At 37.5% G+C, this 17,382-nt stretch overlaps 1 protein-coding gene across 4 annotated transcripts in view; it reads right to left on the reverse strand.

The window, feature by feature from the left end:
- Window positions 1-17,382, reverse strand: part of LOC106072780 (uncharacterized) — a 152,689-nt gene that overhangs the window by 53,411 nt on the left and 81,896 nt on the right. For all 4 annotated transcript variants that reach the window (XM_056037894.1, XM_056037891.1, XM_056037892.1 and 1 more), the window contains 2 exons: window positions 5,377-5,471; window positions 4,567-4,680 (listed from right to left, as the gene is read on the reverse strand). In XM_056037894.1, the coding sequence (XP_055893869.1) occupies window positions 4,567-4,680; window positions 5,377-5,471 (209 nt within the window). The remainder of the gene's footprint in view (window positions 1-4,566; window positions 4,681-5,376; window positions 5,472-17,382) is intronic.

Genomic DNA, 17,382 nt, shown 5'->3' on the forward strand with positions numbered 1-17,382 from the left:
TCCCTTGCTGTACATTCAGTCAAGGCGTTGATCATTAATGTAACCTCTAGCATTTTGTTCATTGTATTGCTTGACTCAGTGCTGACTCTTGTCTAATAGTATTTGCCCTCTTTGGCTCTAAAAAGTTTTAATGTAAATAAATTAAACACGCGACGAGAATATATAATATAAACAATATGTTACTATCCAGTGAACGATTTGTCTGTGAACAATTTGTCCGTGCCGTGAACGAATAGTCGCGTGAACGATTTGTCGCGTGAACGATTTGTCGTGAACCAACTGTCGGTGAACAAGTTGTCGGTGAACAAGTTGTCTGTGAGCGAATAGTCCGTGAGCGAATAGTCGCGTGAACGAATAGTCGGGTGAACGAAATGTCTGGTGAACGAATAGTCGCGTGAACGAAAAGTCGTGAACGATTTGTCGGTGAACGAAATGTCAGTGAACGAATTGTCGTGGAACCGTCTACGGCCTCCCTGGCCGAAAATGGGTGGGGGGGGGGGGGGGCATCAATGGTTTAACTCATGTAGATAACTCAGAACCGGAACTCCCACCCAGGTCCAAACACCTTCGCGGCTCTATCATTGAGTCACCATCATAGCATTACTTCTTTACCCATTTTGTGATGGGGAACTTTATATACAGCGAAAGACCTGTTTTCTTCTCCTTGCCATTTCAAGATGGTTCTTGCCAACCTTGGGCGATTTGACAGGAGGGGGGGGGGGAGGTCCCATAAAGTAGAGCTTCTTTAAAAACACAAAGCTTAGCTGAAGGAGTAAACTTCACCTGGGATCGCCTCGTAAAGAACAGACGAGTAACTTAATGACATGTGAACTACACGGGAGTGATCATTACACTCGACTTCTGGCTTGATGACGTTTTCTTGTCTCATTCTACGTTATATGTTCATTGTGTAGCATTTTTGTTTAGAACATTCTGGATTGGTTTCTTTGCTTGCTTTCTTATAATGTATACAGAAATAAGAGAGGCAGAAAGAGTAAAATATGAACAGATAGAAGGTACCTGAGGGGAAAAAAAAGAGATTAAAAAGGTGAAACTGAGAGAGAAAGGCAGACAGACGGACAGACGAATACAGAAAGAACGAGGGTGACTGAGAAATAAAGAGAGGAAGAGGGACAGAGGGAGGAACAAGAGAAAAATACATAGAGCAATAGAGACAAAAAGAATGAGACTCGAGAATCGATATAAACCGAGAGATTGGAGATCAGAGAATTACAAACATAGAAATGGACAGACAGACCGACAGACAAACTAAAAGAACGTTCTGTAGTAATTGTATTGCCATCCTTAGAAAAATATTTCAAGTGATTCTTACAATATATATATATATATATATATATATATATATATATATATATATATATATATATATATATATATATATGTGTGTGTGTGTGTGTGTTAATTAGTGCTGTTTTTACCTCTAGGCATCAGAAACTCTGGTTTAGGCCCCCCCCCCCCCCCCATCCTTTTGAAGATAGATCAAATTGAAAATTGTCTTATATTGATGGCAAGGGAGGAGGGGGGCAAAAAATAGGTTACCGCCTTATCAAGCCCAAATCCGGCCCTGATGTTAATGCAAGTAAATAAAAGCCTGTCTTGTAATACTCCCAGTAGTGAAGCTCAAGTCAATGACCCTTTCCAGTCTTACACAGCTGTTCCTATTTGGTTTCTTTGTATTTTGGTAAATCGTTGACTTAACAGCAAACATAATCAGGTTAACTTGTTTTTATTTGTATGTGTGTGTGGGTGTGTGTGTAAACTGTGGATGTGTCCATATAAGTATGGCCGAGGAGTTCACGTATCACCCCAACATAACTGGGTGTCTTCCCTTCAGGCTTCGAGCATCTTACGTGTTTTAAAGTTCTCCTTCGGCATAGAGATGAAAATCTTAAATATATAAAACAGTTTTTAAAATAAAGCTTATAGAGAGTGCATGAGAAAGTGCCATTGTGTCAATTATTTTTTTGAATCAATCATGAAATTAAGTTTGTATTAGTTCTATCTTGGAATAGGTTTCAGTTTTTTTTGTTTTTTTTTGTTTTTTTTAAGAAATTAAAAAAAAATTGAAAAATAAAAAAGGTTCTTCGATTTGAATTCAAACTTGACGTGTCAGGCCTCCTCAATCCGACCCATAAGCCACTGAGCCAGCCAAGTGCTTATCAAAATAAAATGGTTCAAGTCCCCGCAATTGGACACATGAGCCACTGAGCCAGCCAAGTACTTAATAGTACTTATCAAAATAAAAGGTTTTATAGTTATCTATTGTTAGTTTCAAATTTTTGCGATGACCTAATTCTCTACACAAGGATTGGAAATAGGAGAAATAAGCTGTACAATATTCCACCCAGACAGACAGACAGATAGAGAGAGTTGATATAAACTTTAGTGCGCGCCGCCTCGTTATAAATTCAGATGGGGAAAACACAATAAAACGAAAGACTAGTACACAGAACGGTGTCAGTAGCTATGTGGTCTCCTGACGGTTAAAGGTGGCACATAAGGGCTGTGAGGTAGACAGGTTAGGGTAGCAGAGATAGATACATACCTGTAGGGGGTAGACAGGTCTCACAGAAACTCTACAAGTGGACCAGATAAAGAAATGAACAAGGAAATAGAGGGGGAAAAAAGGAAATGGCATAAAACTAACGAAGTTGAGCAGTTATTGCCACGACCCCTGTGCTCTCGCTCGCCTACAGGCTCGGGAGATGTGTTCATCTTCTCGGGTCTTAAGGTAAGGGGAGGATAATCATAATCTGAGCTGAGCAGGGAGATAATCGTAACTGTCAGGCTAATCATTTTATGTGAGCAGGGAGGTAACCCAACACGTCGAACGGGGTGGCGGTGCCGAAAATAAGGAGGAAGGGAGGAGATCGGTGAGTAAGGCAAAGAAATGCAACACAGATCTCGATTGAAGAAAATAGTTTCACATTTGGAGATAAACATTCATCTCGGTGTAGAGACCTGATAGGTAAAGGTGAAAATAGCACTGGTATATGAGAATTTTTACATTAAACGACACTGCTCGGAGATATATTCAATTTAAATCTCACTTAAAGTATAACACACAATTAAAACGTATACTGTAAAGCAAAGTTTTGTGCAGTACTGCCACTATACATGAAAAATATTATAGATGACAAGATAGATAAGTTATAGGTTATTAATTTCTCAAAAAAATACTTTGATTACAAGATTCACATCACTGGAATACTAACATAAAAACCAATGCAGATATCCATGGTATAATGGTATATAATTATAAGGCACAATGTACAATGTACTGTATGCATGTCTGTCCCGAATAAAAATCAAAACCGTTTGACCAATCTTGATAAAACTTGGCATAATGTTCCTTACTGCATGGCGGAGACCGTATGTATGTCTGATGTCCCTCCGAAACCCGGAGGGCCCTATAAATACACCATAGTATCTATTTAAGAACGGCTAATACTTTATATAGACTTAATATGCATTTACAATATAGAGTAGTTATTACAAAACTATCTGTATATGTACATATCCATGTATTCATGCTTATGCTTAGGTGTGCTTGGATCATGGATGGATGGATGGCTGCGTATATTTGTCTGTATATATAAAAAAGAAACATACATATGCACTTGATTATCTTATGCGGACAATATGAACTGAACTTTATTAGCTCAGAACCGTGTCACTGGCTGAAACAAGAGATCATTTCCTTGTTGTATTTGCAGCAGTCATAGCTTGGTTGCTTAGTAGCTTGGTTGCTTAGTAGCTTGGTTGCTTAGTAGCTTGGTTGCTTAGTAGCTTGGTAGGCAACATTTCGCAAGGATTGCTTAGCTGAACACATGACATTAATTGGTGATTGGTGAATTGGCTTCAATAAGATAGAAAGAGGGCGGGCAACAAGGGGAGTGGAGGGGGGGATGGAGCCTAATATAAGAGAGAATGTAGGCAAAAGTAAATAGATGAATGACAAATTACTCATCACCAAAAAAATAAAGGGCCAACATCTGGTCTTTCTGCTCCCCTCCTATCCAATGTTCCTATCGATTTCGTAATTCAAAAATGAAATAAAAGTTTACAGTTGCGGGTAGCAATGTCTTGTTTAGTGTTTTTACCTGTATGCACACACATTCTAACCACCTTTCACACAGAAACTTGGAAATATACACACTCGCACACATTCCCATGTACAGGATAACACAGATACAAACATATACACACACACACACTGAGAGACATACAAACAAACACACACACACACATACATGTCCTATCCTTTTTTTAATCAATATAAACTTTAAAGACTTTACTAGGTTCGTTGATTTACTAATTTATAAAATAACAAGTTAAACTGTATATTCAGGTTTCTAGAAAGCTCCAAACAGTAAATAAAAACAGAGCTAAAACAAATACCAAAGTTTCTTCTCGTCTCTATCATACTAAAAAGAGAAGATATATATGGTAAACACGTGAGCAGACTGGAACATAAAGACGAACCACAAATTTAAGGGAAAGGGGAGGGGTATTGGGAATGACAAGGCCTTTGGTGTCACTGACCTTCATCTACTGGACGCTCGTCTTCACTCAACTTGTCATCATCGTAGCCATCGTCGCTTCTTGAGGCCTCGGACTCTTTGTGGTGTCCATTGACCTGAAGGTTGAGCGGTTTACCTGAAACACAATGCTCAGTGAGAGACATTTAACTCATTCCTGACTTAAAGTAGTTCATTTAACCCATTCCTGCCTAAACTAGTTCATTTAATCTATACCTGCTAAATTAGTTCATTATATATAAAGCTAATCATATTTTTTTTTCAAAGAAATTAAAAATCTTTGAATCAATCTCGATAAAATTTATCAAAAATATTTGTTAGGTCTGCACCGATTCCGTACGATATGTTAGAAACCGCCCTCCACTACCCGGTATGTCCTTAAGTTACATATAAGTTTTTACGTCAGATGTATTGGATTTTTCTTTTCCATTTCAAATAAACACGGGCAACATCAAATTCTGCTAGTATATAAATATGTAATATATCAGTTGAAATCGATTAAAAAGTATTGCAATTTTAGACCTGCAAATAGTAAACCATTAAACATAATGGAAAGTGTCTTACATTCGAATACAACGAACGTTGACACATAAGTTCAATAACAAAACTGTTTTATACATTTGTTCAACATGTTGTTGTTTTTTTTTATTAATTGGATATCAAAAAAAGTCATTAATATTAACGAGTGAATTCTGCAAACAGCGTATTTGACTGTAAATATTTAAATTCTAAAAATGAACTTAGTTACTTAGGTATCCTAATTAGCTAGAGAGAAAACTTTTTTTATATTTGAAATGTTGATAATTGGACTTACTTGTGTCGCCTTCTGGTGGTCGGTGTGGAAGTCTTGGGTCCATGCCCGGTCCACCAGGGTACATTCCTAACATGGGCAGCCTCTCGTCTCTTGGCCTGTTGGATATCATAAGATATGTGTCTTAACGAATACGACATGCTTTTAGATGTATCAATGTTCTTTAGTGCATTTCTATGGAAGTTTAAAGGGGCTAGGGCCCTTATTTATCCGCAGTGATTAAGAGAAAACGGATTGTTTGTATAGCCTTCACAAATGTACGTTCTCTCTCCAATGTCAGTATAATATCAGTGGATGTATTGTTCAGAAAGCCTTGAAATTAGAGTATACATTTGTTTCTATTTCTACTATACGTGGAACATAAATAAATACTTTAAAATTTCTGTAACAATTTTGGATTTCGTTTTGATTTTTTAAATTTGGCTAGTGTCATTTGGAAGAGGTCAGTCATCAGATCAGGTCAGTCATCAGAGCTGGATGGACATGTTTCTTATTGGGCCTACTGTGTCTTTCTTTTTTTTTTTTCTAAATCTCTTGAGCCTCCTAACAAGTAAAATAAAATTGCTATGCGATCCATCACTCCCCCACTCTCAACTATATCCTCCCCCCCCCCTACTCCCCCCCCTCCCCCAATATCCACGTTACATGCAGACGTGAACGCCCATGTCCATCGAAAGAGAATATCGATAGCGGGCGCCAATCAATCACGCGGAACAGACATTTGCCTCGTCATGCACGTTTAAGGAGGCGCGTGCGAAGAGCGTGAGACGCGCGGGCCTTCCTAAGCTCACGGGATGAAATCCTCGGCCCCTTCTATCTGTCTGACAGGCAGAGAGATCTGTCATCCGACACCGGGAATGATCTGTCATCGGATACTAAAATATCAAAAGACTCACCCCCTTCGACGTTCTCGTACGGTTAAAGACGGAACTCAGTAAACATTGGGTTCGTTAGAGAACCGCCTTACATTGAGAGAAATAAACAAGTCCAGGTCTAAGCCTTGAATCCAGAAACAAGAAGATCTACTTGGGCGAGAACAAAACAAAAATTGTCTTGTGAGTTTGTCCATGTTTATAGCATGTAAATCTTTGTCTGCTGTAGGTTAGAAGCGTATGAAATAAGTGCATAAAGTATTTATTACGATTGTATTGAATCAAGAAAACAGAGAAACTATTCCTAACGTGATATTTGGCACCTCATTCTTGGTTGCTAATGAGCAATTCATTTCCTAGGAACTTTTTTAGCATTGGAATTGAGATGCTACAGAAACATCCTAGGTATCACAAATAAAGACTCTATCACAAGTGAAGAGATCAGAGACAGCGATTGGACTCCACGACAACCTGCTAACTACTGTCAAAAAATGAAAACTAAAACTCTGTGGCCATATTACAAAGTCCTCAGGACTCGCAAAGACCTTCCTGCAGGGAACAGTACCAGGAAAAGGAAGAAGAGGCAGACAGAGAAAATGATAGGAATACAACATTAGAGAATGGATGGGCCTGCCCTTGAAAGACAAAAGACAGAAATGGAAAAAGACGGTCCAATTTCCAACAGACTATGGAATAGGTATAGATGATAAACTTGAAGATATCCAAGAAGTCCCATATCCGCTTTGAAAAACCTACCACTGAGAACACTGTCATAGGATGTATAAATAGTCGTCATTTTCTTAGACATACAGAGATCTCCAGTCCTAGCGTAGTTGGCATTTTTTGGTCATGACATGTAAAATGTCAATCATTGATTTGTGTAGGATTTCACAGTCTGGTTTGTGATCAAACCTATTCATCTGGTGCATTTTTATTAGAAGCATAGGCGAAAACAATTTCACAATTCATGTGTTCTATTTTTATAGGGTTTTTCTTTCAAAGGTAAACAAATTTAAAGTAGACCACTGAAGCGTACAACACTATTAAAAGTAGGCACAACTGTGTCTAACTACCAGCAATTACAGTATGATAATATTGGGGGCGAGGTGGCTGACAGGAAAAGCGCTTGGCTTCCGAACCGAGTGATCTCGAATTCGAATCTCGGCGAAGGTACGGATTTTGAATTTCGGGATTTATTTTTAGGATGACCTTAAATCGGTGAAAGTAAAGATTGTTGACTGTTGTACTGGTCACATGACACCCTCGTTATCAGTTGACAGTACAAACAGAAAACCTTTATATCATCAGCCCTATAGATCACATATATAACAGACTATTTAAAAAATAGAAGACCGATGTAAATGAAGAAGTGTATTTTACTGTTTTGCTATGATCAAATGCAGCCAACATTCGTCAGTTCAAAGAAATATATCCTAGAGTAGACTAAAACCTCAATATATAGATGTTTTTTTTAATTAAGAATAGGAGAAAAATAGCAGTTATTCACTTTGAAATCATATAGAATACTTTATACATGTATAGTCCTTATGTTAGCTGTTTTATGAAATTGTTATTTTATCTACATAAATACTTCCAGCCCATCACATAAGAACACGGAATCAATACAAAAAATAGGTATTACACGGAACTATTCACACCGAAGAGGATAAAAGGTTGGAGCAGGAGAAAATACTTTTTTTTTTTAAATCTAGAAATTTAAATGTATTTTTTATTTACAACCCCAACGAGCAAATATTTTTTTGAAATCTGAGATTTAAGAGCACCCAACAGCCCACGATTACATCTAGGGCGCCAGACCTTCAGCTCCACGTGGCGCGATGAATATTAGATGGGCTTTAGTGATTTTCAAGTTATTATCTTCCAAAAACACAAAAACATTTCGCGTTTCTTCTTTCTTTCAGGTTCGTCTTTTGATGTATCCACTTCTTTCAAATCGACCCCCCCCCCCGGCCTCTTTTTTTTTTTCTTATGTTTATTTCTCGTTATTCAAAAACAAAATAATAATAATAATAATGTTAATAATAGTTTTATCTCTATCGTCTATTTGGTTGAAAGAATAGTAAGAGCGTTGTTTTTAACAGGTGGGTTCGACGTGGGAGGCAGAAGAAAAAAAAAAAGGGGGGGGGCTGATTTCTTAGTAGATTCAAATATGTTTCTTTTTTTTTTAGAAGAATATCTCTTGAGTTGTTGTTTTTTTTTTTACACTTTATAATTTTTTTTTTAAAAGCTATTAATGAACGACAGACTTTTTATTTCTCATTTTTACTAATGAAAATTTTTTTTACAAAAAAAAAATGGTTATGGTTCGAGTAAAAAAAAAAATTAAAAATTCAATGACTAGAAAGATTTGCTAGCAGATAGTTTCTTGTAGCGTGACCTAAGAAAACGTTTGGAACTGTTTTGGCCCACCTCTGCTTACTTCATCCTATCTTCACAACATCGAGGTACAGATGGGATTTCAAGTTGAAGAAAGAAAAAAACAACTCAGAAACTTGAGTGAGAAATCCCCAAACGTAATCGACGCTTCGTGTCAAGTGCTTCAATAGCTCGATTTATTTCTAAGATTATTCTAATGGGGAGGTAAGTCTGTGTAGAATTTCGTTTTAGACCTTAAAAAAAGTAAACAAACAAAGAAACCATTAAAACTAGGATGGTAAGACCTAATGACTGGTCACTACTCACGTGCAGTAGCTTCTCAAATAGAGGGGCGATTTTAAAAAAAAAGGAAAGGAATCCTTTTGTCAAATTACTCCCCCCCCTCTCCTTTACCGATAGCCCAACCTGTACGATACCTGGCTCAGGCCGGTGACGTTGTTCTACTAGAATAAAAGAAACCACTGGCATTGAAACAGCTTTTTACATAACTGGAAGCAGCCTATCGACTGGCTTGCCTGAGTAGCAGGACTTGAGGGTAATGATAATAAAAGAAAGTACTTCATTATGACAGGAGAGGATTAGAGAAACAAAATAGGAACATTAATGAAATGAGAAATGTTTCACTTACTAGGAAGTACAAAACATTTTTAAACAAGAAATAATTCCAGAAATAAAGGAGAGAAAAGCAGAAGGTTATAGGGTTAGGGTTCAGAAGCTAAGCAATCTCAAGAAAAAACAAATGAAGCTATCTACAATTTAGTACTAAACCATTATTGAGGTCATGTAGTCTTCTATGCAAATGAGACCTGGGACTGGACACTGACAAATGCATCAGAAAAGTTAATACATACTTGGGAAAGGAAAATTCTTTTAAAAAATACATTGAGCATTACAAGATGATTAGAGGATACGCAGAAGATATAATAATAGTTAAAGACGAAACACGACGAAAATGTGTGTCAAATAACTCCAACTAGATAGGCCTTACGATTGGTCAGTAGTGGGGTTGCCCATTACAAATAGGTGTAACGAAGTGGGCGCCTCTTTCTGGAAGTAGAGCTAGAGACGGATACAAAACAACCAAAGCTTCCGGAGGCCATCTTACTCCACTAATATAGATATACCTAGTATATGAAGATTCATTTGTAGACCATGAAATGAGCTTTGGGCTAGCTTTGCGATTCTAAAACATTGAAATCTGGAGCTACAACGTGACATGGGTTTAAACAAAATGTTTTCTTAAGCTATGAGCAACAAACGCTTTTGGAAAAATAACAATAACCGAAGTTCGTGCATCAGAGGAAGCCACGCCCACATGTACGGAGAAAGAAATGAAGGAATGGATGAAATAATGGAGAGGGCATTCTTCTCTTCCACACTATGGCCTGAGAGCAGACGTGGGAGCCAAGTGCAGGCCAAGAATATTGTTGCACGCCAAACGGAAGGCAACTGGGTGAACCTAGGAATAGATCAATTCGCGTGGCAAAGTTGATCACCAGTTTACTGTTGTGTTTGTTTCGTCTCTAGAACTCAATATGTAATGGTATAACCTTGAGGGTAGGGTTGATTTAGCTCGTACGAATCTAAATGTACAAATTTGATGTAGCTTAGTAAGTAAGACCTTATTTGAATATCAGCAAATAAACAAACAAAATTTTTAAAAAAATCTTTTTTTTTTAAACAAAGAACTCCGCACTTACAACTATATCTTCGAATAATGTAAAAGTTATTTCCTTTATTCGATATAAAACAAAATAAATTAATTACCAATAATTAATCGAGTAATTGGTTAATTTTTTTATTGATACATGTTTGTTTTTTTATAGGTACAATAAATAATTGTTTAAAGTTTCAACATGATCTGAGAACTGGTTCAATTATCTAAGAGGAGGCAGCGCTACATATTTAGCCGTATCTGTGAATACTAAAGGATTAATTTCCCTTGTTGATATCAAAGAAATTAATTATTACCAGTGATTAACTGACTAATTGGTTGTTGTTTTTTTTAATCGGTTCATATCTTGTCCACACCAATAACTAATATCACAAAGTTTCAACTTGAACTGAGAATTGGCGTGGGAGAAATTTTTACCAGACAGACAAACAGACAGAGTTGATATAAGCTTTGTAAAAAGGACTAAATCACAGATAGGTTTCTGCAATCAAAAGTTCAGGGTGTAGATTTGACCTGCGTCTCTTTGTTCAAAACTTGTTGACTGCCTGAGGTTGAAAATGAAGAAACTCTTGCACATTGGGGAATGCTACTGAACCATTTCTAAACAGTATTGGTCAATAAGCAAGAGATCAAATAATCCAAACAGACATGAATGTTCCACCACACACACTCACACACAGCCTCCCTCCCCCATCCTGTTACACCGATTTCTCATTCACCCACACACCCAAACATTCCCACACACACATACAAGAACTACTTCAGCAGCAATCAACGATGGTGAGCATTAAATTGTGTGCACGACGGAATGAGAGCACTCAAACAAAATGCGCCTCTGCTACCCCCCCCCCTCTTCTCCACCATCACACACACACGCACAAAATGCACTCTTCCTCGCAACCACCTCACACACACCCACACACTCTCTCCCTTTTCACACACGCTCACACTCATTTCATCTTGACGGACAATTTCTCAGTTTAATGTCGATGTGCAAGAGTCTCAAGCACTATCAGTTACTCCCCCCTGGTTGCCAACAGTTCCTTCTCTTCACACGGAGCCACACTCCGAAGTTTGTCTAGAGTCCGAAAAAAAAAAATATCTCTCGCTGGAAACTACTTTCAATTTCTTCAGTTTCCACAAAAATGTTTCTGGTTCCATATGCATCTTAGCCAGCATAACAAGGGCATTTTAATAATGTTATAATTATCTCGTTCTCTCTCTCTCTGCCTCTCTCTCTCTCTCTATCTCTAATTGTATGTGTTTGTGTGTGGCTAAAAGACGAAGTGTGAGGGTTACATTTTTTTCCTTGTTTCTAACATTTAGTGGCAGATGTTGTACACAGGAAACAGAAAACACAAAGGTTGATAATTGTTTACAAGTAAGTCTTCTTTTCTTTAAATGAAACTTACTCATTGACGCGAACGTAAACATATTCAAAAAAGCATTTTGGTCTAGAAACCATTTATGTAGAATTTTGGTAATAATAACTGTTTCGTGAGTGTATTTAGCGTTAATTATTATTGAAACATAATCTAGCTATTTTTTGGTGTTTTTTTTCCGGTGTATGTTGTGTAATCATAGTTGATAAGATAGACATTTTAAAAGATATCCTCATAATGTTTTGTTTTCACTTTTCAGCACTGTAAATTTAAATTACTAAGCTCTTTGGCTTATAACAAAGTAATTTTTATTCTCTAGTTGGCAGCAGTGATCTTAAATTTTAACGACGTCGACATCTATTTATTTTAATTTCTTCCAATCTTCTTTATTTAATTTAATGTTATATTTTAGAACCCTTTGTTTCACCTTTACATTTCTACATATTGCTTTCTCTTTTTTTCCCTATGTTAAAAATAGAGATATTAAACAAAGAGTAGATAACTCTGTTTCGAATGTGTCGTGCTTATCCCCAGAACCTCAACCTACACTGATTGAGATGATTATTAAATGAAATGTTATAAAACTTCCTAGTAGTCATTTGAACATAGTTATGTACCAGCATATGTGATGGCATCTTTTTAACATTTGCACACAGAAGCTCTTGTCTTTAATTCGTTTAGTTTCGCTTAGCAATAAAAGAAGAAAAAAAAAAAGAGCCACAATATTTGTTCTTTTACCACAGAACAATTTCAACCAAGAACCCAGTCGATTAACCACCCAGAAACACCCGCCTAACAGTTATTTTAACACGTGCGGCTCACTCGATTTGAAAGAATCGCAAGACGCGAGGCAGATGTGAGGAGTCGTACATAAATGACGTCCTCTGTTTTCAATTGTACGCACGATGGAAGCATTATTTTAATGAATTTTGAATTGGCGTAGAAGTGTAAGTAGCTTAGGGAAGGGGGCGCTGCAGTCGAGTGGGAGGTGGCGGGGGGGGGGGGGAAATGTGGCAACACTTTACGTTATGGGCCTAAATCTGTTCTAAGAGTGTCAATACGAGTGTGTGTAGTTACGTATGTATCTATGTGGCTATGAATGGGGGTTGTGTCCTAACTTTAACAGTCATTACAATAAATGGTTTGTTGCTTTGCCTTCTGGGGCATAAAAAAGAAATGAAAGAATTGCATCCTGGGGAGAGGCTACCCTGCGCTGCCTTGCTCTGCCCTGCCTTGCTCTGCCCTGCATTGCTTTGCTCTATTCTACCCTTAGGAATAAATAAACGTTGCCGATTACTGCTAAGCGTAAAGCCTGAACACAATCAAACTGAACGATTCGTCATTGTCTGAATTTTTTGGCATCCTATTTTTTTTTTGTAAGTTTTTTTGTCTTGAGTTCTGTGTTTTTATTTTGTGTGAGTGTGTCTTAAGTTCTGTGTTTTTAAGTTTTTGTATCTTGAGTTATGTTTTTATAACTTTATTTGTCTAGAATTCTGTAGTTCTTTTTAAAGTTTTTGTGTCTTTTGTTGTTTTTAAGTTTTGAGTTATGGGGGGAGGGGGGTATATATTTTTTTAGTTCAAGTGTGCGTGAAAAGAACAATTACAATAATTTTTTAAGTTGTATTTCTGAAAATATAGATTTTATGTATTTTTTTTTTTTTTTGGAAATTCCGCAGAGTAAATATGACCTGTTATGAAAATCAAGTTTCCTAGTGATACATAGAGCAGACGACACTAAGCCCTCCTGTTTTATTGGCTAACAATTAACGATAGTGCTGCAGTGTCTGATAGATGTCCATTTGAAATGTTGGTGAAATGTTGGACTTAGTTAACTCTTACAAATTCGAGGAAACCTTCTAGCGCTATCCATTGAATCAAACCTACAACTTTATTAATTTATCACTTTTCGAATCCATTTTGTAGGCTGACCAATAGCGTGTCGGCTAATTGGCTTAGAAAAGATAACAAGAGAAACGACATAAGTAAATATTTTCTTTGCGACTCCAAAGGACAGGCCAACTACAACTCTGGACTGTAGCAATAAGTCATTCGTTTTCAATGTACAATCGATTGCAATTCAATCCACTTCGTTGTTTAAATAATGTCAATCTTTTACAAACCAGCAGGTTATGTCCCTTTGGTAAAAATCCTTCATGTTGAAAACTTCACCTTAGGCTCAAGTTACTCCCCTTGTTTATGATGTCGACGGTCAAACAATCTGTTATGACCCCTTTGGTTTAAAAAAAAAAATACTCCATCTTTATAGTTACTCAAATTTTTTATGCTACTGCAATACACATCCTCCCCCCCCCCCCCTCCTTATGATTATTAATTTAAGATTATTAATTTGGGATTTATTAAAACCCCGGCAGCTTTCATGAAAATCAATTTCTTGACAAAAAAAAAAAAGAGCTCTAAAAATATTCCAATAAGCTATTAGCATTTACGATTCTCTTTTGTTGACCTACTTACTGTTATTGCTACTCCAAGCATTTTGTGTCCTGCCATATATTAGGCATCTTTTTCTAAATCGGCTCCGAAGAGTCAGAACCGAACACAGCAGCATGAGACAACAAATGTTCCAGAAGTTAAACATTGACACCAGTGAGATTTGCTAATGAGGAGAATGCCGACCATGACCTTCAAAGCTGAGTTCACCATCGAGAGTCCTGAACAAGACACTGGCCCCAAAACATTCTAATCGAAGAAAAACAGGGAGAGCTGACTGACCTGGAAGCCTCTGAGCAGATCATCTCAGTTATTGGACTATTCATCTAAGCCCCCCCCCCCCCCCAGCTTCAACATTAAACATTAAACTGAGAAGGCAGAATAAAAAGACCATACGAAGTGTACTCATATTTTGTTTTTGTTAACCCACATTTTGTACTTAGAGTGTTGATATACTTTGTCTCCCTCCCGTTTACCATCTTGCAATCTATAGAACACATGTTTCTGTGACCCACGCTTTAACGACAAACCGCCTTAATTTTTGTCTGACTATTTTCAGGTACCGTTTAAAGTTTGCTGGACTCAGGGAGGCCCTAAACAAATCCCTAAATTTAAAATTCCGGGATATGAATCTGAGACCTCCATCTGTTCGGAAGCTGAACGCTATTGTTATATTTAGTGGAGTATGCTTCCAGTTTAAAAAAACAACAAATAATGAATAGTAAAGTAGAACACTTCACAAAACTTGCGGGGGGCTTTTCTTTTTCCGGGATAGATTTCACATCTTCAAAATGTCAGATCTCTACACCACGTGAAGTGGAAACGACCAAACTTTATGTTGCTTTCTCTCTTTAAAAAACTCAAAGTTTATGGTTCTATGTCTATCTTTCCTTGACTACCTCTCCCACTTTAAAAAAAAATAGTATTACAGACATTTATTTAGTACACAGATGGGAGACAATCCACTAATACCGCGCTATTTCATTCCCAGAAACGTACGCAGACGAGCATGGAGAACGTCCCGGAAGAGGTCCTGAGGTGCGCAAAAAGACATTAGCGCATGTTTGTAGCATTATGTTCCTAGTGGAGGGTTATCGCCCATTGGTCTGGAGTGGACTGGAACATTCAACGCGTCTCAGTTCTAGACTTTTGAGAGAAGTTCTGAGAACATTCTTTCCATGACCACGTTCAAATCTATTTTGAAAAACAAAAACAAAACATATGCCCAGCTACATCAAAAACTCATTAGAATGTCATTTGCACATTTGTTAGCTTTTTATTTCCTATGGTGTTGTTGTTTTTTTCAGAATTGAGCATTATTACATCTAGGTCCAAACCTCCCCCAAAACGGCAGGGGATGGGGATGTCCAGGGTTGGAACTCGGGACCATCGAGACGATGACAGAGTGCATACCGTATGACCAGGCAGCCATCCATGACAAAGTAGACAATAACTTTGAAAGACTTTCCCAGATCAATGTTAATTGGTCATTTCGTAGATCGCGCTCCTTTGAGGCGCAAGAGTCTTATGGATTACCGCCTGCAATGACAAACATCAGGCGTAGAGAAAAAGGTCCGAGGTTAAGTTATTCACAACTTTCATAGAACTATTTGGCTCTCTGTAAGCCTAGAGATAGTAATGTCCCTTTCGTATAAATCTAGATACAAGATGGCATTGCAGAGTGAGAAAATATAGTGACTTTTTTTTCTGTGGGTGGTTGGGGGGGGGGGGAGATGAATGCCAATAATTATTTTTTTTATTTACTCAGTCTAGTTTGTGTCAATGTCCCGATACCAGGTGTCTGTGTGTGTTTGCGCGTGTGTGTGTGGTTGCGTTAGCAGCTGGTGAAGAAAGTGAAAGGGTTGTTGCCTTCTTATTGTCATGTTTCTTGTATCAGACTCAGTTACTGGATAATGGGTTTGGGGGGGGGGGGGGGGAGCGCGTGATAGAGAGAGGTGGGGGGGGGGGGGGGAATCCAATTACAAAGTAATAGATGATGTTTACAGATCTTGTTGTCCTGTGGTAAAATGGAAGTTTGGTGGGAAAAGAGAAAGTTTCAGGGGGAGGGGCGACACTGGTGATGTAATACCCTCTACACAACCACAGCTAGTGGCTCCTTCCCACAACCCCTTTTACTTATCACATTTTACTGGGTTTTTTTTTTTTTTTTTAACTATGCGAAACTTTTACATTCAACGACTATCAAATTTTAAATTTTAAAATGGAACTTTTAGAATTTTCCCCCCGTATAATAATTATCATTACAATCCTAAAGGCAATACTACAGTGTCAGACACAGCTAGAATTGTGTCCGTTAGAAAGAAACAAAAATCAGAGTTTCATGATGGTCTGCAGCCAGTACCGCCCCCCGACTAGATATAGTCACAAGAATCTTCCTAGAACCTCGAAGATGTTATAAATGCAAGCAATGTCTAACACTTGAGTATTTAATTATTTGATTCATCTCTACCTTCTAACTCTGTGACAGTTGTCATCTTAATGTACATCAACAATTTAGAAATACATATCAACAGTAAACTCATATTGGCAGAAAATATGTTTACATAGATATGATTGATGTGTGTGATATATGAAATACATATCAATAGAAAACTAACTATAGTCTGAAAATATATGAATATAGATCTGATATGAGACGTCTCAAATATGTTTTTTTTTTCAATGACGCCCAAACACACACACACACACTTTCGAATTAGCTTTTTTTTTAAAACAAGCTTCTTTAGTCACATGATCAATGTAGACTTTGATTAATAATGAGTGCTCTAGTAAAATGTATCTGGATTGTCACATCCGATGAAAGCAATGTTTTCCAGGGTACCACAGCTGATACTTAGAAAACGTATGACCCAAAGAAACAGCAGAATTATTAACCAAAAAAATTCTCTTTACACACACTCCTAGGCAGAGAGCACATACAGAGAGAGAAAAGAGAGAGAGAGAGAGAGAGAGAGAGAGGGCGAGAGCAGGGTCTCGTGTCACACTGTGTCAAGAGAAAGAAACAAATAAAAAAATACTTTCACTCTTTGATTTGAAAGAGGAGACGAGAAGGCGGGCAACTCACGAACCACCAAACTGGCTCTGAAATGTGCCCGCAGCTTTCAATTAGAATAAAGATATTGCTTTTTTGCTGGCAATTGAAATACTACAAATGAAGAAACTCCAACTTGAACCTCTAACCTGGAGAACCCTTGAAAAAACTGATTGAAATTTC

This window comes from Biomphalaria glabrata, chromosome 8 (genome assembly GCF_947242115.1).
Source record: "Biomphalaria glabrata chromosome 8, xgBioGlab47.1, whole genome shotgun sequence".
NCBI classification, from domain to species: Eukaryota; Metazoa; Mollusca; class Gastropoda; family Planorbidae; genus Biomphalaria; species Biomphalaria glabrata.